The sequence below is a fragment of the Chanos chanos genome, chromosome 4 (assembly GCF_902362185.1).
Source record: "Chanos chanos chromosome 4, fChaCha1.1, whole genome shotgun sequence".
Taxonomy (NCBI): domain Eukaryota; kingdom Metazoa; phylum Chordata; class Actinopteri; order Gonorynchiformes; family Chanidae; genus Chanos; species Chanos chanos.
The window spans coordinates 36,326,723-36,344,418 of NC_044498.1; the positions used below are offsets into that span (position 1 = coordinate 36,326,723).

Here is a 17,696-nt window from a genome sequence, read left to right on the forward strand (position 1 = left end):
CATTCTTTGAAAACTTTGAATTCTTGAATTTGACCACTCCAGAAGAGAAATCACACAAGGCAGAAAAAAGAGCTCTTGAACTTAATAGCCTTATCAGAAAAGTACATTGTTTTCCAAATATGGTAATTATGTTCATCTGAACAATCACGATCTCACCGCACCACGGGAGGAGTGACGATGAGAAAGCCACTGTTCAAAAAAAAAAAAAAAAAAAAAAAAAAAAAAGAAACACACCGAAAACAATGTTTCCAATGATTATATTGGTGGAAGGAACCCCCGAGAATCATCCAGAAATTAGTGCAACACTTCAAGATCAGACCAGCGCATGACCAAGTCATCCATTTCAAACATTTAGAGGAGAGATCTGAGTCACTCTGTTTCCATCATCAGTTCTCTGCAGTGGGGGGGCCACATTAAAGGAAAAGACAAAGGGAGAGCTGTCTGAGAGATGTCAGCCGGCAATGATACCTGAAGGATAATGGGTGAAGCAGAGTTTGTGATGTACGTGTTTAACTAAAGTGCACTTTGACTGCAGAACAGAAACAATTTAATTTTTGGCTGCTTCTCATCTCATGGCCGTTTGTTCTGATTTGATGGCCGTTGGCTAAAAGCATCTCGTTGGAGGTTTCTGTTCGGGCCAAATAATGAAATTCGGCGCTCAGAGCATTTCAATCTCCCATTCTGCTTCAGGAAAACCAGGCAGGCCTTTGAAATGCCGCTGTATCATCATTGTCATTTTAATAACTGCATGATGCATTTGTTACAATAATCTGAAGATGGAAAACATCCTGTTTAAACAATGGCACAATGACTCAGAGGCTTGGAAAAGATTAAGATAGGGGTTGCAAAGAGATTCATTTTTCGCTCAAAAAAGCAAAAAAAAAAGAAAAAACAATAAACAAACAGAAACTCTAACTATGTGTTAAGGAACAGATGGTAGAAACATCGTCCTTCACACGACTTGATTACGTGTACACTGATGAAACACAAAACCCAAAAAGGAAGGAGACAGAGGTACAAATAATTAAAAATTTTATCCAATCACAGCACAGATGACAGCAGACTTCATTATGATGTCACGCTGCACCCCCCCACCCCATTTTTTCCAGAAACACCCTTATAGATAGTAGGTCATTTAGCTTTGAGTGCCATCATTCAAAGCAAGCACAAACAGAGAGAAGGCGACATTTTACCTCTTCTGCGACCAAAGCTCCTGGCTGCTCGTGCGCACGGAGGAAGAGAGGGATGAAGATAGATAGAGAGAGAGAGAGAGAGAGAGAGAGAGAGAGAGACAGAGGGAGAGTGAGAGAGAGAGAGAGAGAGAGAGAGAGAGAGAGAAAGAGAGATGCAGGGAGAGAGAGAAAGAGAGAGGGGGAGAGAGACACAGACGTGGGTTTTGTGGGCAGACAACGAACACAGTAACCAAGGCAACAGTGCGAGCACAACTGACCACACCTAACTGGTTGCACAGAGAAGTATAGCCCGGTCTTAGAGGTACCTGCAACAATTTACTAACAGGTCAGGTAGAGCCACTACCATTGAGGGAGAGAACAACCTATGATTCTCAAAAGCGTTGAGAGTAAAGGCGTCATTAACAGTGAACGTGATGACTCTTTTGGCTTCCATAGAAGGTTCCACTGCACTCAAAATGATGCGGACACTTTTTATAGCATTAGGAGTGAAGGACAAAGCCGTTCCGGCAGCTGTTTGCAGATGTCGTAACCCAGCATCCCTGGTTTTGGTCCTGCTTTGTTTATACACAAGACAGGTTTTCCAGCCAGTATTCAAATATGTAGCCCTTCTGTTCAAACTGCCAGTGTTTGGCAAGAGACATGAAAGGCCAGAAGCAAAAGAAGCTTGTTTGAGTAGACATGACGTCGGCTAAAGGATTTGTTCAAAGATTAATATAAATGACTCATTCCAGTGGTTTATTCAGCCTTTTTCCTATTCCCAGGAGTGCCTGTGTTGCATTGGCGGTTTGACCTGTGGGAGTGAAGCACGGCTGGGTGGCTGCATTTGGCACGTTCCTGCTCTGATGTTGAGTCCAAAGGTATATCTGAGCAGATAAGCACCAGCTCCACTCTCACAGGTCAAAAGCCAAAACCTGCTTAGGCATTCTGATTCAGCTGAAAACACACACACAGACGCACATATATACACACACAGTGTGTTCCTCTTATCACAATACGAGCTACTGGGCTCAAAATGAAAGATCACAAAGACGCTCTATTTGCCAAGTCTGTTTGTGAGTACTCTACAACTCCCTATCCCTCCGCAACTCTACAAGCTTTATTTAATCACAGTCAACACACAAGCCTGCTCTGGGAAGCAGATCAGTTTTCAGTAGCAGCATGTGTCTTATTGTCCAATAAGAATGGCACAGGGAGTGCGGATAGGCTGAATGTTACCCATGCCGAGCCCAGGAGAGACTGACTCAACTGAGCCACGGATGCCACTGAGGCAGTGAGAGAGAAAGAGAAGGAGGGGAGGGGGCAGAGGTATATGGGTAGAGAGAGGGGTACAGAGACTGAGGGTGTTAGGTAATGGTATATGGAGTTGAGAGAGAGAGAGAGAGAAGGAGACAGAGAGAGATACAGAGAGTGGGTGGTGGGGGTAGAGGGAGAGACAATGTAAGAGGGAGTTGGGTAATGTTGGGTAATGTAATGGGACATATAATTGGGTGTGGAGTGGGGAGAGGGAGAGGGAGAGAGAGAGAGAGAGAGAGAGAGAGAGAGAGAGAAAAAGAAAGAGTCCAGTCCAGTTGTGTGGCATTTTCTCTTCTCTTGGGACGTAATGTCTCTGGGCCTGATTGTGTCACAGTTTTCATTAAAACGGTCTGTGTGTGTCTAACTCCTCTCACACAGACAGGGAGACGTCTGCCCGGAGGGGGTTCACACGGTACAAAAGCGCCTAGCAACTCGGAGAGGAGTAAAAGTGGCGATGTGTCCTGTGAAACCATGTCAGTCCGTCAGTTTCCCTGGTGAGGGTGGAGGGAGGAAGAGCATTTAGTCCAAAGTTTGAGTGTTTCAGAGGGAGGAATTTACATAGAGGGACGACAGGAGGTTTGTCCGCCGCCAACACCACAACTTTCTGGAAACTTCTCCAAACAAAACCGCAACTGCAGCCTCATTTGGAGAGGCAGCATGGCGAACAAAGAACTAGTAAAGAACAAGAAGACCTTCAGCTGAGTCACACATTTCATAACAGTGACAACTGACGTTCATGTTCTAGAAGGCATGGCATTCCAGAACAGTTAAAACTTAAAAAAAAAAAACCCCGAATAAGCATGACTGTGTCACTTTCTTTTCAAAAGTCATCAAACAGGGGGAACTGAACTGAAAAAAAAATACTTCCTTTGAGGTCTGAAAATCATCCTCCAAATGCATGAAAAAACAGCGTGTCCGTATTGGGAGGGTAAAAACATTTACACAAATTGTCATTCTGCATAGGTCGCTCTCTAGTATTTAGACCAGACAAGTATTTACACTAGACAAATATAACTCTGTTCTCTGCACAGAAACGGCCGTGTAAATGAAATGTTTGGGGGAGAAAATGCCGTTACTAAATTTGCCTTTTCTTTATTACGCCCTTTCTTCATTGTCCTCAAAAGACATGAATAAACAACAATTTGGCTAGGCCAAACAACACAAATTTTCAGCGCTACTGGTAACTTGAGATCGGATCATTTAATTTTTTTTTTACTTTTGGAGAGAGACAAAACCGAAAGAGTGGCCTTGAGTAAAGAAGCCAGACACGACTCAGATGCATAGACCGGCAGGGTTTTCTGAGCAGGACCTGAAGGAGAGCGAGAGTTACGTTTTTCTGTGAGCCCCACACAGATGCTAGTGACAGGTTGTGTGACTTGTTTGTTCTCTGTGGCTTTGGGCCACCTGTTTGGGAGAACACCATGAATATATAGTCTTACGTGGTTGTCTATTTTTAGTGGCAGCGTTCACTGACTGAGGCAACAATCAGTCAACACTCTGCATCCTGGGATAAGGGGATCACGGTGCTCTGTGATTGGACACTTAGAAGGATGTATGGCCAAAATGCCAAGTGTAAAATGGTGCTGTTGAAGAGACAACATCAACTCAACAGTGCAACTTTTTCAAGGGCTTTTAAGACGTTTTTCAAGATGTTTCAAGTGTTGATCAAACTAACATCTCTATAACCATAAACCCCATTAAAACCCAAACAATATTAAAAACCAACAACAAAATTGCATCAAAAATTCATTAGGTTTATTAACAGATGAGAGGACCAAGTGTATATTACATTAAACTGTAAGAAAGCAGTACTCACTGTTCAGCGGCATTATATGATCAGCGGCAGGATGGTGGAAATTGAGACCCATTCTTCCTGCAGAGACACACACACAGAAAAGAAAAGGCGAAGTAAGGTGAGTTTTAAAAAGCAGTCACTCCAAACTATTTAAAGAAAGGCATTTAAATCATTCTCTCTCTCCTTTTTTATACCTATTTCAAACTTACTTACCAGGATCCTAAGTCCAATACTTACCAATATGCCTTAAAGTTTATTTAGTCAGGACTAGGACACTGGTAGTTCTAAAGACGAGACTGTACAACCATATGATTGTTTTCACACATAGCAAAGGAACTCATTTATTCATTTATGGACCAAAGAATAGTTTATCTATGTTGGAGTGCGGTACAAATTCCACTCCTAGACACATAAGACATCAGTAACATTACAAGCTGGAGAAGTTTTCATAGATCACATGATGGAGAGAAGAATGCTGGGAATTTGACAGAGAATGCATTCTGTAATGGTGTCACATGAAAGCCTCACAATATCCCATCTGTGCAAACATCAAAACAAATAAATTTACAACAAAAAAAAAAGAGAAAAACTGCTCCACAGAGGGAACTCAGATAGTGCCAGCATTGTCTCATCTTCTCTCTCTCTCTGTCTCTGTCTCTCTCTCTCTCTGTCTCTCTCTCTTGCTCTCTGAAGCACACACACAGAGTTGTTTAAGTTACCAATTGGATTAATGCAATTTGTACATGAAAACTGTTGTTGAATGATTGAGTTTAACCAAATTCTTTTTGTTGTGAGTGACTGACGGCTACGATCACATCCCCCCTCCTGCTGTCCTGGGATTCCCACAAGATGTTCCTTACTTTAAACAAGCCTGAACCAGATTTTATGCAAACGCTGTATCACAGCCATACAGTGAGCTGGGAGAACTTGCAAATGGGCTGACTGCAAACGATGAGTCTTCAGATACACGTGTTAACTTCACTCGGACCGATGACAACGACTTCTGCTTATCACACATGCGTTTGCGCAACTCTGCCGTTTCAAAAGTCTATGGTATCCCTCACACTGTCTAACTGCAATACGAACGGAGCTACAGACAGAGCAAACATGCTGGTTTCCAACTTCCATACAGCCAACTATATTTAACCTCCCCCGATGAGAGACAGGGCAGCTGTGTTGTAAGACTGTGCAGTGCAAACAAGGGTAAGTGTCACAAGCTGGGAACTCAGTCAACAGACTCACAGACGACAGATTGGGCTTTCAGTCTCGGGCATGGGGCTGAAATTTGGTGTGAAGAAAAAAACAAAAAACAAAACAGAAAGAACCTCAACACGAATCAACAGGTGCGACTTCAATCATTTTCAAAATGACTCACCATTTGATGTGAGAAATGAGAGGTGTGTGTTTTTTTTTGTCCAGTGCTACAAAAATATAGTTACACAGCAAGCCATGAAACCTATCTTTCTTTCCCTTTCTTTCTCTCTTTCTCTCTCTCTCTATTTCTGTCCATCTATTTATGCATCTCCAACAACCTGGTTTTGAAATATGAACTGGTGAAATGACTTTCCCCACGTATGTTCTCATGCTGGTCGACCGGAGGAACATTACATTCACATTCAGCATTTCAGAACATTCCCTTCAGTATCACTGAGCTTTGGTCAGTGGACCGAAAGCCAAATGTCCGTGTCTGGATTGGAAAGAGTGATCCTTAGCCTACTGATGGACGGCTCTGAGCACACCTATTTTTCTCCTGTCCATCACCTGCCCGTGTTCAGGTTACAGAGAGCATGGAAAACAATGAGTGTACATGGTTTTCCATTTTGAGGGACTCAACCCCTGAAGGGCTCAATTTACAACTCAAACATTCATCACTGGACACCTGTAGCCAAACAAATGAGTAAAAACTTAATTCCCCTCAAATAAAGTTTCTTGCACACTGTGAGGTGACCCCTATATAATCCCATAGACAAAAGAAAAGCTCAACATTTGGGTGAGTAACAGGTACATTATGTCAACGATTTATGTTATCCAACTTGTGGTGTAATCGGCGAGACCAGCCAATTTCCAGCACATCTCTGTGTAAATGTGTTCTGCCGCTGAGTTTCCGCTTTCTCTAATTCAACCCAGCAATGACATAATGGACAGGATGACTCCCACCCTCTCTGTCTGCTGGCTCCAGGGAGGTCACTGAGAAGTAGCATCCAGAATATACTTATCTAAATTAAGTCTTTTGTTTGCACATTTTACGCTGAATGCCACTCGTGACAAGTTTGTAAGGCCATTAAACAAACAATCTGAAACATTCAACATTTATGGATGATAGTGTGACTAAGGTCAAACTGTTGTGCAGGAAGGAACGCTGGCCTTTTGTAACTGCTGATGGGGTTCAATAAATATGATAGAACCTTTACCTGAAAACCAGTGCCAGTCATTAAAGACGCCAATTAATCCTGTACCTTTCTACGCGTTGGCTGATGAGTGATGAGTGTACTGGAATACACTGTTTGCCACTCCCAATGAGTGTAATGCGTTCCACATAGTCTATGTGCAGTTGAAGGCTTATAAATGAATCTGGGTGTGAATCCTGGTATGATGCAACTCATTCATTCCTGAGATTCATTTATTTCGTTGTTCAAGGGTTTACTGTCGTCTACTCTGGGAGATGTACCATCTTTGGTACAAATTATTAACTGGACATTTGCAGTATGCTGTTTCAAAAATGGGTTAAGACAAATGCAGAATGCACAAACGCGCCTCTTAAAACTGAACAATCATTATTTGAACAGTTGCTGCAAACTGACTTTAGGAACAGCAATATCTTGATAAAGTCTGCATTTATCTCTTATCCTTGAACTATCTTCTACACACAACCTGCAGTTTGCTTGACTGCTTTTAGTATCGTCATGAGGCAAGCAAAGCTTTGAAGAATTCCAGCACTGACGTGAAACAACCATTCTGGAAACTTCCATAACAAACATGGGCTAAGTGGCCAGTGATCCTGTACTAATGACATTGGAAGTGATTCAGCTAGACTGCCAAAGCAGAGTGTTTCTCCTGGCCAGCTTTCCCGCACTGGCAGGAAAGAGGAGAGGAAAGATGGCCGAGTTCTGACTCTTTTAGGAAACCATGCTCCCCGTCCGTCAGCACCTCAATCCGGAAATTCTTGGTAACAAGGGAGCAAGCTCCTACCCCCCAATCCCAGCTCAAAACTATCAAGAAACCACGAAATAGCAGTGTGGTTTTCAGATGCCAGTCTGTGCTGCTATGGGATAACTGAGATTTCTGTCTCCATGTCTAATCATCTGGTAAATGTCTCAGCATCGGAAACATGGCATCCATTTTCTATAGAATGAGGGAAGGTCATTCCACGGGTCCTTAATGAGGAGGCTGACCATAAACACTCCTTTTTAATTGTTTCTCTCTACAGTCGGTTACAAGTAGTTACCGTTAGCCTAAAGCAACAGTGGACAAAGTCGGTTCTGTAGGACCAGCAAGTGTACAGATTTTCGTTGCATCTCACCTCTAAACTGAAGTGTTAAAAACAACTAGTGGCTTAAAAGTTTTTTCACTTTATTGGAAAGCCATGATCAGTGAATAACTGAGAGGTTTGTAAAGGCTCCCAGTCTTGCAGACATAACCTTGAGTGACCTTGGTTTGTAACCTTGGAGATGGATTTCGTAACCTTGGTTTGTAACCTTGGGGACGGATTTTGAAGCCAGAGCCTTTCGTCCTCCTTGACAGCACAGTTCCAATAATGGTATCTCAGGCAAGCAGTAATGTCCAAGTTAAGACTTTTTCCAGCCACATATATTAAGAGTTGTCTGTTTGGTGCTAATCCAAACCATAGTTAAGGTACCTATATGACATTAAATACCTGGTTAAATGTTACAAATTTAAATCAACTTGGCTCAGCAAGAGAGTGCTCATAGACTAAGGATGAGTCAAATGGTTGAACTGTCTAAGCCACACCACTGCTAGAACCTGTTCAAGTCAAAGTATGCATGTTAGGCTTAACTCTTGAGTGTCACTTTGCTGTTTTTAGCATGACCATTAAAAGGCAAAATTTTTTCTACCAGTCAGCAGCCAATTCCAATCATGATATAAAGTGCGGTGGAGCTGCCACATTGAAATGACATACTGTACCTGTAAAGACAGTGCATTTTACTCGATGCTTCAGCTCTGACCACGATTCCACCCACAACTCTACACTAAGCTGTGAATTAAAGCTCCAATAACTGGCTTTAGAGGAAGCTCTAAGTAGCACTTAAGGAGAGGGCAGTCATGCCAAGAGGAGGGTGGAGGGGTGAAAATATATTTCACCCCCATCCCCCCACCCCACCCCTTTTTTTCCTGACAAGGAAAGAAACTTCCAGAAGCCTGGAGTGGAGGAAGCGGTGGTCATTAACGGTGTTCTCCTGCACATAGCCCCTGGGGTGCTTCCATCACATTAACACCCTCGTTCATTTCCAGTGGTGGGGATACCCTCGTTTATCTGTTTCAGATCTTACTGCTACTCAGGAAGTACAGGCTTGACTCAGTATGCATGCTGGTTGTGATATAAAAAGGAAAAACAGTCCTCATGATTCTTTGGCAAAGACAAATACTGTCAGTTGGCTGCTGGAAATGAATGTCAAATGAAATCCAAATTTAGGATTGTGACATGGAATCCAAAACAACCTCTACGCAAAGAAAAGAGACCAAATTTGAGACATCAATGTTCAAGACAAATTGAAGTATTGTCTATGCAGTGTATGAAAACACACATTATTTCTCACACTAAGTCTACTCTGATCTAACAAGGGACAACCATAGCACAAATAAGCTCGTCAGCCCCTCTGACATAAAATATATGGACTACACTGAAACCAAAACTGCCTTCAGCAAGAAAGCAGGCAGTGTCTTGCATTGTTTGTACGCATAGCTGTAAAAGGTGGGGTAATAGGAGGCAATGTTGCTCCTTATGAAACTAGAAATTTTAGCAGAGCACTTTCCCCTATCCACACAAACACACATGCTCACACACACACATACATGTGCGTACACGTGTGACTTGTGGCCTTCACTGAAGGACAGAGGCAGCTATCCCAAGGACATAGAACACACTTATCAAGGTCAAAGGTGACAGTCAAAGTAGTCCAGATCTGATAAATACCTTGATACCCATTCACAGTTATAACTGACATCTCCATTGTGCCTGACAACATCAGAACACAGAAATATGTGCTTTTACCATCCCTGCTATTCATATCTCTCCCTTTCTCTCTCTCTGGGGACACAGATGGGAAGCTGGATCACTATATTGATCAGAGTCCTAACCATGTCCCTAACTGGCCCAAATGTTCTGCACGCACTGGTTTTCCACTAACACTGCATCTGTATTTCAAGCTCTGCCATTAAACTAGCTGGATCTGCTAGTTTTGTGTTCAGCTGTCCTCTTCTACTGGCTGCTGTTTGTTCAGCCTTTCAGCTACTGGACTGAGTTGTCCTGGACTCTGAGAGCCATGTCTCCTCTGTGAAAAAACTAGACAAACACAGACCTTCTGAAGCACAACACATAAGGCAAGATGTGCTGCTGATAAAAGATACCACACCCATTCTTTCTTTCTCACACACACACACACACACACACTCACTCACACACATGCAAATACCTCTAGTCTCTCAGAAACATACATACACTCTTACTCATCTTCTAACACACACAAATACACTCAATACGATCACTGCTTTGCCCCCCCCCACCCGCAAAAAAAGATATATACTGTTCATGCACACTTTCTCTCTCTGACACACACATGCACAAACACGTCTAATTTTCTAAAGCTTAAGTTGAGTAGAGACCATCAGCTGTAGTGGGTACCAGAGGCATAAGTTGGATCATGTGAACTAGACCTACTGAGTACCAGATTTGTTTGTGTCAGTGTGTGTTTGTGTTTGTGTACGCACACGGGGCCCTGCATGCATAACAGCAGGAACCCTCTACACAAGGCCTCATTGTGTTCATAACGGAGGGACTGTGCGCGATTGCCTGTGTCTCTGTGTTGAGAGGCGAAAATAAGAAGGGGGTACGGAAGGTGGGAGGAGGTCAAGCGAAAGCTTAAGCCCAACTCTACACACGTGAGTGGAGTTGACCTCACTCAGGAGCTCCCTCCGTCCCGTGGAGGAAAAAAAAAACCAACAAAAAAAAAAGGGGGGCTATGTTTATTCAGAAAGACTCTGCACCCCTCCCCTGCTCCTACGTCCTTCAAAACCAAACGTAAATTCCCCACACATTCCATTCCAACAGGATTAATAGGCTTTCAGATCACAAGAATTGGAGAGAGCCGAATCCTCTTCTGACAAGAGGCTTTCGTCCCCACCCCCTCATCCCCACACTCTCACATGCTCCCCGGGCCACGGGTCACCCCGACCTACGCCTCTCTCTCTCTCCCTCTCTCTCTCTCTCTGTAGTCCTCCCTCGTTCTCTAACACATGCTCCCCTAGGCCAGAGGTCACCCCGCTCCACATCTCTCCCTTCCTCTCTCTCGCTCTCTCTTTCGCAGTTGTTCTAGCTCCCTAAAAAAACAAACAAACAATCTGTTCATTATGGAAGGCGAATGACAAGCGCCTGTGAAGCCCAAACTTGAACATTTCTCAAGATGCGTGAGGGAGAAGGAACCCAGGGCACTTATTAAAACCCCCATACTCCTCTTGCAGTATTATTCTGAAGTGGAACACTGAAAGCAATCATCATTCTTCAGTACAAACCAAAAATCCTCAAAAGCAAGCATAATAAAGAATACAGGCATTAGGCTTAAAGCATGTGGGCTGGTGGCAAAGATCTCACAAATGCTCTCTCTCAAGCCGTTATTGTTTACTTGGATGGTGAGTACACGGCACCGCAGGACAGGAATTTAGATGGCACTGAACCAGCCTTCTCTGTCATCCAGCTGATTTACAATCAGACTCTGAGCACTGGCTGGAGAATTCAGTTTCTTTGAGTCTCCTTTTTTTCGCCTAAAAGCTATCCCCCAGCCCCCTCTCCACTGGACTGGGTAAGTTCTGTGGCAAAAACAACCTTTTCCAAATCAAGGCCTCAAACACCCCCCCACCCCACCCAAAAAAAAAAAAAAAAAAAAACAGCTCACGCGTGAGAGAGCACCAGGCCCAGCTTGCAACACTCCACCCAAGACACACATATGCATACGCACATTCACACGTTTCCTCACAAACACACACTCACGCTCAAACATTTCCTCACATACAAACATGCACGCACGCACACATGCGGACACACACTTACATGTTTCCATTGTCTTTAGAGAGCTAAAACAACAGACCTGACCTAACTTATTCAGCTGGTGTAAATTGATTTAAGGACTTGTTGATGGAGGTTTTTGAACAATAGATCAGACAGACTCTGACAATGCAAAGTGTTCCTGAGTCTTACTCTCAAACTACTGATTTCTGAATGTTAGCCTGGTTTTGAAAGATGTCACTTGTTCCCTTGAACTAAATACGGGTTGCATTTTCTGGATTTCGAGTAAGGGTAAACTCTTTGATATTTGCGTTTCTTTTTATCTTAAACAGGCAGATGGAGTCCTTGAGAGGTGAATTTAATTACCGGCAGTAAATAAGTTCACCCAGTCTTTAGACCCTGGAGATGATCTTTTTTAGAATGATAGCGTTTGGCTGATGAGATTTAGAGAATTATCCCTTACACGTGACAATATTGATAGTCTAATGTAATTTCTTTCTTCTTCTTTTTCTTTTCTTGGCTTGCACAACTTACTCTATTAAATATCTCTCCCTGTCTCTGTCTTTTTTTCTCTCTCTCTCCAAAAGGGATTCATGTAATGGTAACGTAAAGAGATTCTACAACACAGCTGTAGAGAAAATGATGTCAACTGCAGTCTACATACTTCACCACAGGCACCTATACAAATAAATGGAAACCTCAGATTTTTTTTTAGTCAGTCACAGACTTTGAGACTGAACATTTACCTGAACATACTCAGGAGAGAAGGTAACACTTAAGACATCTACGTTTTTTTCAGCAATAGAAGCAAAAAAAAAAAACCAACATGGGAAAACTGGAGAAAACTGGAACATGACAAAGAAAAGAATTGCTAGCAAAAAAAAAAAAAACATGTACCACTACACACAGGCACACACACACACTAAAACATATATACACACATATATGTAAGATTTTGCAGGTAAGGCAGCAGTTAATTCACAATGGCTGAAAACTGCGAATAGAAAATAAATCATACTGTGTTGGTAGAAGAGGTAAATATAGAGCAAACGTTTAAAAAAAAAAAAAAAAAAAAAAAAAGTCAATCAGAGATGATTTTTTTTTTAATGAAGCCAAAAAACCAAATAAGCGTGGATGTGTGAATATTCCTAACCTGCAAAATGATTCCTCCATATAATATCAGCGATAGTCATTGGAGGGCCACCGGCTGGGTGTGGTTTACCTTTGTCGTGATCAGTCCTAATCATATCCATTAAGGAATTCTCCAAAGTTTGCAAGCTAAATGGGTCAAAGGGCCGATTCCGGTCCTGAAAAAGAAAGCATGGGTCCAAAGTTAGACATACAGGTTTAGGTGACAGCCAGCCACACAACAGATCTCAAGCCAAATCCATTTTGTACACACACACAGAGCATTGGGTGTAATTGGTAAGACTTAGGTAAGGGTTGAGGAAATCTGAAACGAAAAGAAAAAAAAAAAAACAGACAAGGTTGGATGATGACTGGTGAATTCACTTACACTGCCATGAACTCATAGGACAAGAGGCAAGAGGTGATGGCTGATGGGACCCCCCTGCTTCCCACCCACTATTCAGCAACAGATCAATTCATCACTGTATGGCTGAAGGCTACAACTGTAACTATGCCAAAAGTAAGACCTATATGTAACAACTTTGTGCTCTTCCCCACAATACTATGTCTCCTTTTTCTGCCATAACAAAAAGAGAACAGAGTGTAGAGAAAGTTATAATGAACAAAAAAAAACCCGCATTAAAAATGGAAAATAATTACTCAATATCCACTGGGATTAATTATTAATTACTAATCGCACAGGTGCTTGCTGGAAAAACTTAATCCCCTGGAGATAGAGAGAGGAACAAACCTGTTTTATCAAGTCAGCTCTGCATATAGGTTCCTGGAATTTACAGGCTAAGAGATTTAATTATCTAAATAGGATCAATCTCTCCCTAAAATATAATCTCACTAATGTAAACGAGTTTGGGTTAGGCTTTTTATAAGCTTCCAAAACTGATGAGCTAGCAAAAACAATGTCCAAATACACAGTTACTAAGACAATATCGGGTGGGCAAATTACCCCCAGAGTAAACATCAGCTTTTTTGCTGTTATCAAAAAAAAGGAAGAAAAGAGAAAAATCAATGAGCATGTTTCTAAGTGCTGTGCAAAAAATGTTAATTGGATGAGTTCACTAGAGGAGTGTTTCGCAAACTTCTCCAGAGCAACCTCTAGACTTTTCACGGGTTTGACCTGTTTACACACTAGCGCACCTGATCCACACACAGTCAATGAATCATCACAACTTTGTAAAGGTTAATCAGAGGTGCTGCTTTAGGTTTATATGTGAGACATCTGGGAATATTTGATGAAAGATTTGATGGGAAACACTGCACTCAACTAAGAGCTGAGTGTCCAAATGGACCATTCAACAGCCATGTGCCCAGGCACAAGCCCTTTGAACAGGGCAACCTGCTGAGCTGCCTGTATCTTGTTCCCAACTTTACAACCATCTGAGGTCAAGCCTCACATATCAACAATGTGCTAGAAAAACGCCATCCACCATGAAGTATTAAATATACCCCATATTATTACCTAGTCTACATCCCAGCCTGATCAAAGATCACAGTGAAACTTTCCATATGGTGCTATTCCTATAAAACCTACTCCTGTCCTCCTGTAGCTGTACCTTTGAGGTCAGGGCCAGTATACTAGGCCTTGTGGACTTATATGATATGAATGAAAAAAAAAAGTTTTTTTTTTAATTTCTTTTTTTTTTTTTTATCTGGACCTAGAAATGAACTATATCCAGATGTAGGCTTGGTTCCAGGTATGGTTAGCCCAAAGGACGGCACTCAAGTGGGGCAAAGGTGCATATCTGCTGTAATTCAGCAAGTATGGGTGGACAAGTGAGCAAGTGAACAGGGGAACGAGTACAAAGGAGCACACGAGTGAGTGGAATGGGATGCGACCTCTTCTGCCCGGTAACAAGAGGAAAGACACATTGTTTGAACGCCAGAGCTATTGTCACACAATTGGCTGAGCATTCAAAAAGCGTTATTTCCCCGTCTCTGGGCTCAGATAAAAATCTGCCCACATTGTACAAACCAGGAACACTCAAAACGCTGAGCTCCCCATTCCAATCCTGCCCCACTCTGCACGTCTGAACACTCTGTCTTCCAACGGCGTGAAGCAGCTTTTAATATATTTTCAATTTCTGTGATGGTTGATATTTAGAAAAAAAGAAAGAAGAAACTGAATATATATTCTTACATCTCATCTGTCAGGTTCTGGGACAAATTGAAATGTTGCCTGTCTATCTCTGTAACACTAAGGTGTTTGCAACCTATTTTTTGTGTATGCCTTTATTCTTTTTCAAAACTGAACACGTAGCCTTATACTGATAAAATACACTTTTTTACTACTTGCAGACTGGGTAGTGGCTTGAATAATAGTAAAATTAACACTCTAATATAGTGAGAGGGGAAGTGTATGTTAAATGACAACACCGTTTCACACGAAAGGCTACTAAAACTCGCACCCCAATCTTGAAAAAAGACCCAGTGTATTCAAATACTTCCTTAATTTGCATATCAAACCAAGGACTAGTCACTGGTAATCCATGCTAATTAACATAAGCATCCTGGCTGCTTTGACTGAAGGACATCAGACAAGCGGCCAGAATGAAAATTCTCAGGCTGAATTGAGGGTGGAGGGGGAAATCCTTGAAGCTAAATGTAATGTCCTCTAAGACACTGACTCAGGGAAAATAGCCCTCTCAGCTTAGCCACATCGTGCTAGGCTGAACGTCACAATCCTTTACCTTCCTACTAATACCAAAACATATCTAACACATTCAAGGGCACTGAGGTCATGCTGATTTTAAACTTTGTCTTGCGGAACTGCTGCTCCTCCGTGGGGGGGCGTCCTCATAAATAGTACAGGGCAAGGTGACCCTACCCTTCGACCTGACTGCACTTCTCCGTACAAGGTAACACTTGGCCGGTCTGTCCTTGTGTCCTTGTGATCTCTATCACAGAGCTCTTGCAAAACGCAAAACTGAGAAAGACAGCAATGCAGAGCAGAACTCAATTAGCAGACAGACAGATGTTATGGTTAAAGCTAGAGGGAAAAGACAAGGAAGAGTGGTCTGTGAAACAAAGGCCCGCAGTCTTCAGCCAGGTCTCAGCTGAGCCGGTACCAGTCCAGGAGTTGGTACATGCTGTCCTTACTGCAGCTCCCACTGCACAGCCCGAGCTGGTGCACACACTGTAGGGCTTTTGTGATTGTGGAAATCAATGAAGCCTCATATTACTGTTCCCAACCCAGTGCAGATGTATGATCTGTAGAGGTAAGTTCACACGACGGCAACGCACAAACACAGGGTACAATTCCCGTAGAGCTTCTCTTGCTCTTGTTAAGCAGGCAGGTATTTTTACAGATTCCCGCATAATTTGTTTAGAATTTACAAGACAAGGTTACCTAACAAAAGCAAAACCCTGAAAGCTTTCATGTCAGTTGCCTTATTTGACTCGTACTTTCAGGCCCACCCTTTTATCTGAGTAAACCAGTTCAGACTGTGGAAAGTATGGTACCAGATTCCACTGTTTAATAAATGGTTCTCCTGGAATTCTAAATTCCATAAGCTTAATACTGTATCTAGGCACCTTGAAGGCCAGGTCAGCCTAAAATTTAAACTGCAGCCTTGCATGCAATCTCCTACCCTTGTGATAATATAACCACTCCTCAGTACAACTAAGAAAGTGAGGTTGTTTATCAGTTTCCAAAGCACAGATAAAGATCATCTGACAAGGAATCCAAACAGTTAAAATAAATTCATTCCAGCTTTTTTTTCGCAATAAGAGATGAAAAGAGGTATTGTCAGGTTTTGACATTTACTGTGTCTTGTTTTTCAAACACACACACACACAAACATGCATGGATGATCTAAGCTGCAATCTGGCGATCTTGATTACTGTCCTGACCTATTTTGCATCAGCTGTGCAGTGTCATTTAACTCTAAATATCCTCTCCCTCCTTCGTGATTGAAAAAATCCTCCTTCAGAGAGACAACACCCCCATATCAAACAGCCAGGGAGTGCCAAATAAAGAAATCAAACATCAGAAACTAAAATATATGCTGTTCCCTATTTAAATGTGGATATCTGACATCTAATTTAGATTCGTCAAGAGACTGACACAAACACGCGCTATCTGCTGTTATAACCGCAGCCCCCTCCATTTCGGATTTCAGTTGAATTTTTCATTTCCATCATGTCAGAGGATTAAAATGGGAGCAGGAGCAGGGAATATATTCAGGAAATAAGACTGTACAGTGTCTTGAGCACCTTGGTCAGCTGGGTGGAAACTGGATAAGGGCAGTGCTTAAGTAGCACCTGTGGCAGGACAACAACATTTATGACTCATCGTTTTCATCTCTACTGCGGAGCTAACCTTTCAGACATAGCAGAGTGTGCAGGGAAGTCCCAAAGCACAGATAAACCCATCTGCAATACAACAGAAATGGGACAGACTGGTATTATCAAGGATGTGTACATGTTCAGCCCAGTCATGATCATAACTATCAAATTTTCACATGAAAAACTGAATGTAAGACTCATGTCAATACAGCATTCCCAAATTCGTTATGTCCTATATGTGATAAAGGGTTAGGATTTCTCTGTGGTTGTTTATTCAGCCATTTGCACTAAACCAGGACAAAAAAAATTAGATATTACAATATTCAACCAGGATTCAAACTAAAGCTGGCGATCAAAACGAACAAGACTGTTGCAGTATTTTGTGTTTAGAGAGAAACAAGTGAAGATACGGATCCAGCAGCGAACATACGACCATCGAGACCAGTTCACAACAATGTTTCCGTCCATGACAGCAGGGAGGGAAAAGACCTGCTATTTCCCGGCTGGGCAGTACAAATACCGCCCACTGGCTCCAAATCGACCAATGAAATACGGGTGGCGATCCCTTTAAACGCCCCTACATGAGCTGGTAGAATACTGATAAGCTAACAAAAATTAACCCCTTAGAGTACACTGACAAATTTTGCAATAAGGAATTGTTTTTGTTTCTTTTTACTCAGATCATAAACAAAACGGGGACTGTTGTTTGAGGGGATTGCTTGACAGCTAAATATATTAATCAAGGGGT

The 17,696-nt window shown here is 42.3% G+C and overlaps 1 protein-coding gene across 7 annotated transcripts in view; it reads right to left on the minus strand.

Annotated features, from left to right (window-relative positions):
* cpeb3 (cytoplasmic polyadenylation element binding protein 3) overlaps window positions 1–17,696 on the minus strand; it is a 34,802-nt gene that overhangs the window by 13,066 nt on the left and 4,040 nt on the right. For 4 of the 7 annotated variants that reach the window (XM_030770850.1, XM_030770852.1, XM_030770853.1 and 1 more), the window contains 3 exons: window positions 12,672–12,825; window positions 4,303–4,359; window positions 1,194–1,217 (listed from right to left, as the gene is read on the minus strand). In XM_030770850.1, the coding sequence (XP_030626710.1) occupies window positions 1,194–1,217; window positions 4,303–4,359; window positions 12,672–12,825 (235 nt within the window). The remainder of the gene's footprint in view (window positions 1–1,193; window positions 1,218–4,302; window positions 4,360–12,671; window positions 12,826–17,696) is intronic. The other 3 variants (XM_030770854.1, XM_030770855.1, XM_030770851.1) reach the window with 3 other exon arrangements.